Source organism: Gavialis gangeticus, unplaced genomic scaffold (assembly GCF_001723915.1).
Source record: "Gavialis gangeticus isolate Ggan-Ray unplaced genomic scaffold, GavGan_comp1, whole genome shotgun sequence".
Lineage (NCBI taxonomy): Eukaryota > Metazoa > Chordata > Crocodylia > Gavialidae > Gavialis > Gavialis gangeticus.
Window position 1 is genome coordinate 15,778,813 of NW_017729032.1, and position 762 is coordinate 15,779,574.

General features: G+C 39.8%; 1 protein-coding gene across 1 annotated transcript in view; it reads left to right on the forward strand.

Annotated features, from left to right (window-relative positions):
• TYR (tyrosinase) overlaps positions 1-383 on the forward strand; it is a 106,539-nt gene extending 106,156 nt beyond the window's left edge. The window contains exon 5 of the mRNA XM_019525403.1: positions 140-383. Within this exon, the coding sequence (XP_019380948.1) occupies positions 140-360 (221 nt within the window). The 3' untranslated portion in view covers positions 361-383. The remainder of the gene's footprint in view (positions 1-139) is intronic.
• Positions 384-762: the final 379 nt, after the last annotated feature.

A 762-nucleotide genomic window follows, 5' to 3' on the forward strand; every position in this document is an offset into this window, starting at 1 on the left:
CCATTAGTCAGAGACTTCCAGTAGCAAACATTATAGAACTGCTGGCCTCTACACACTGACACTGGGAATTACCTAATATAAAATGAGTATTTCTTTTTGGTGTTTTTCTTTTCTCTCTTTTTTTTTTTTTTTTTTGCAGTTAACTTCTTCCAGGACTATTTGATGCCCTACCTCGAGCAAGCCCGTCAGATCTGGGCATGGCTAGTTGGAGCAGCTGTGGTGGGTGGTATAATCGCTGCCCTGATCACAGGACTGATTATTCGGGGATGTAGTAAGAAAAGGAGAACCTCTGAAGAGACACAACCGTTACTTTTGGAAAGTGAGGATTATCAGAGTGTGTCTTATCAGTCCAATTTGTAAAGGCCACCAGTAATCCAGCAAGAATGACAGGTGCTAACCCTAAAGCATGTATGCATTATTTGGTACACGTTTACAGAATATCTTGCTGTGGTGCACTGTGTAAGAGTTGTGGGATGTACTGTTCATCATACTTGTAACACACGGTATTGTAGTGTATTATCAGCCTCTCATAGAATATCTCTGAACACCCAGTGTATGTTATTGTGCACCCTAAGAATATATCATGTATTTCCCTATTTTCAATTAAAGATGGAACCAAACTGTTTCCCAGCTTCTTGGCTCCTGGTTTTGGCAATTTGCTATTTTGCTTGTACTTGTTATAAATTTAGAGTCTGATCCTGCATTCAAACCATAGGAAGGAATTCATAGTGTTCACTTAGGTGCAAGAGCATACATATCTGA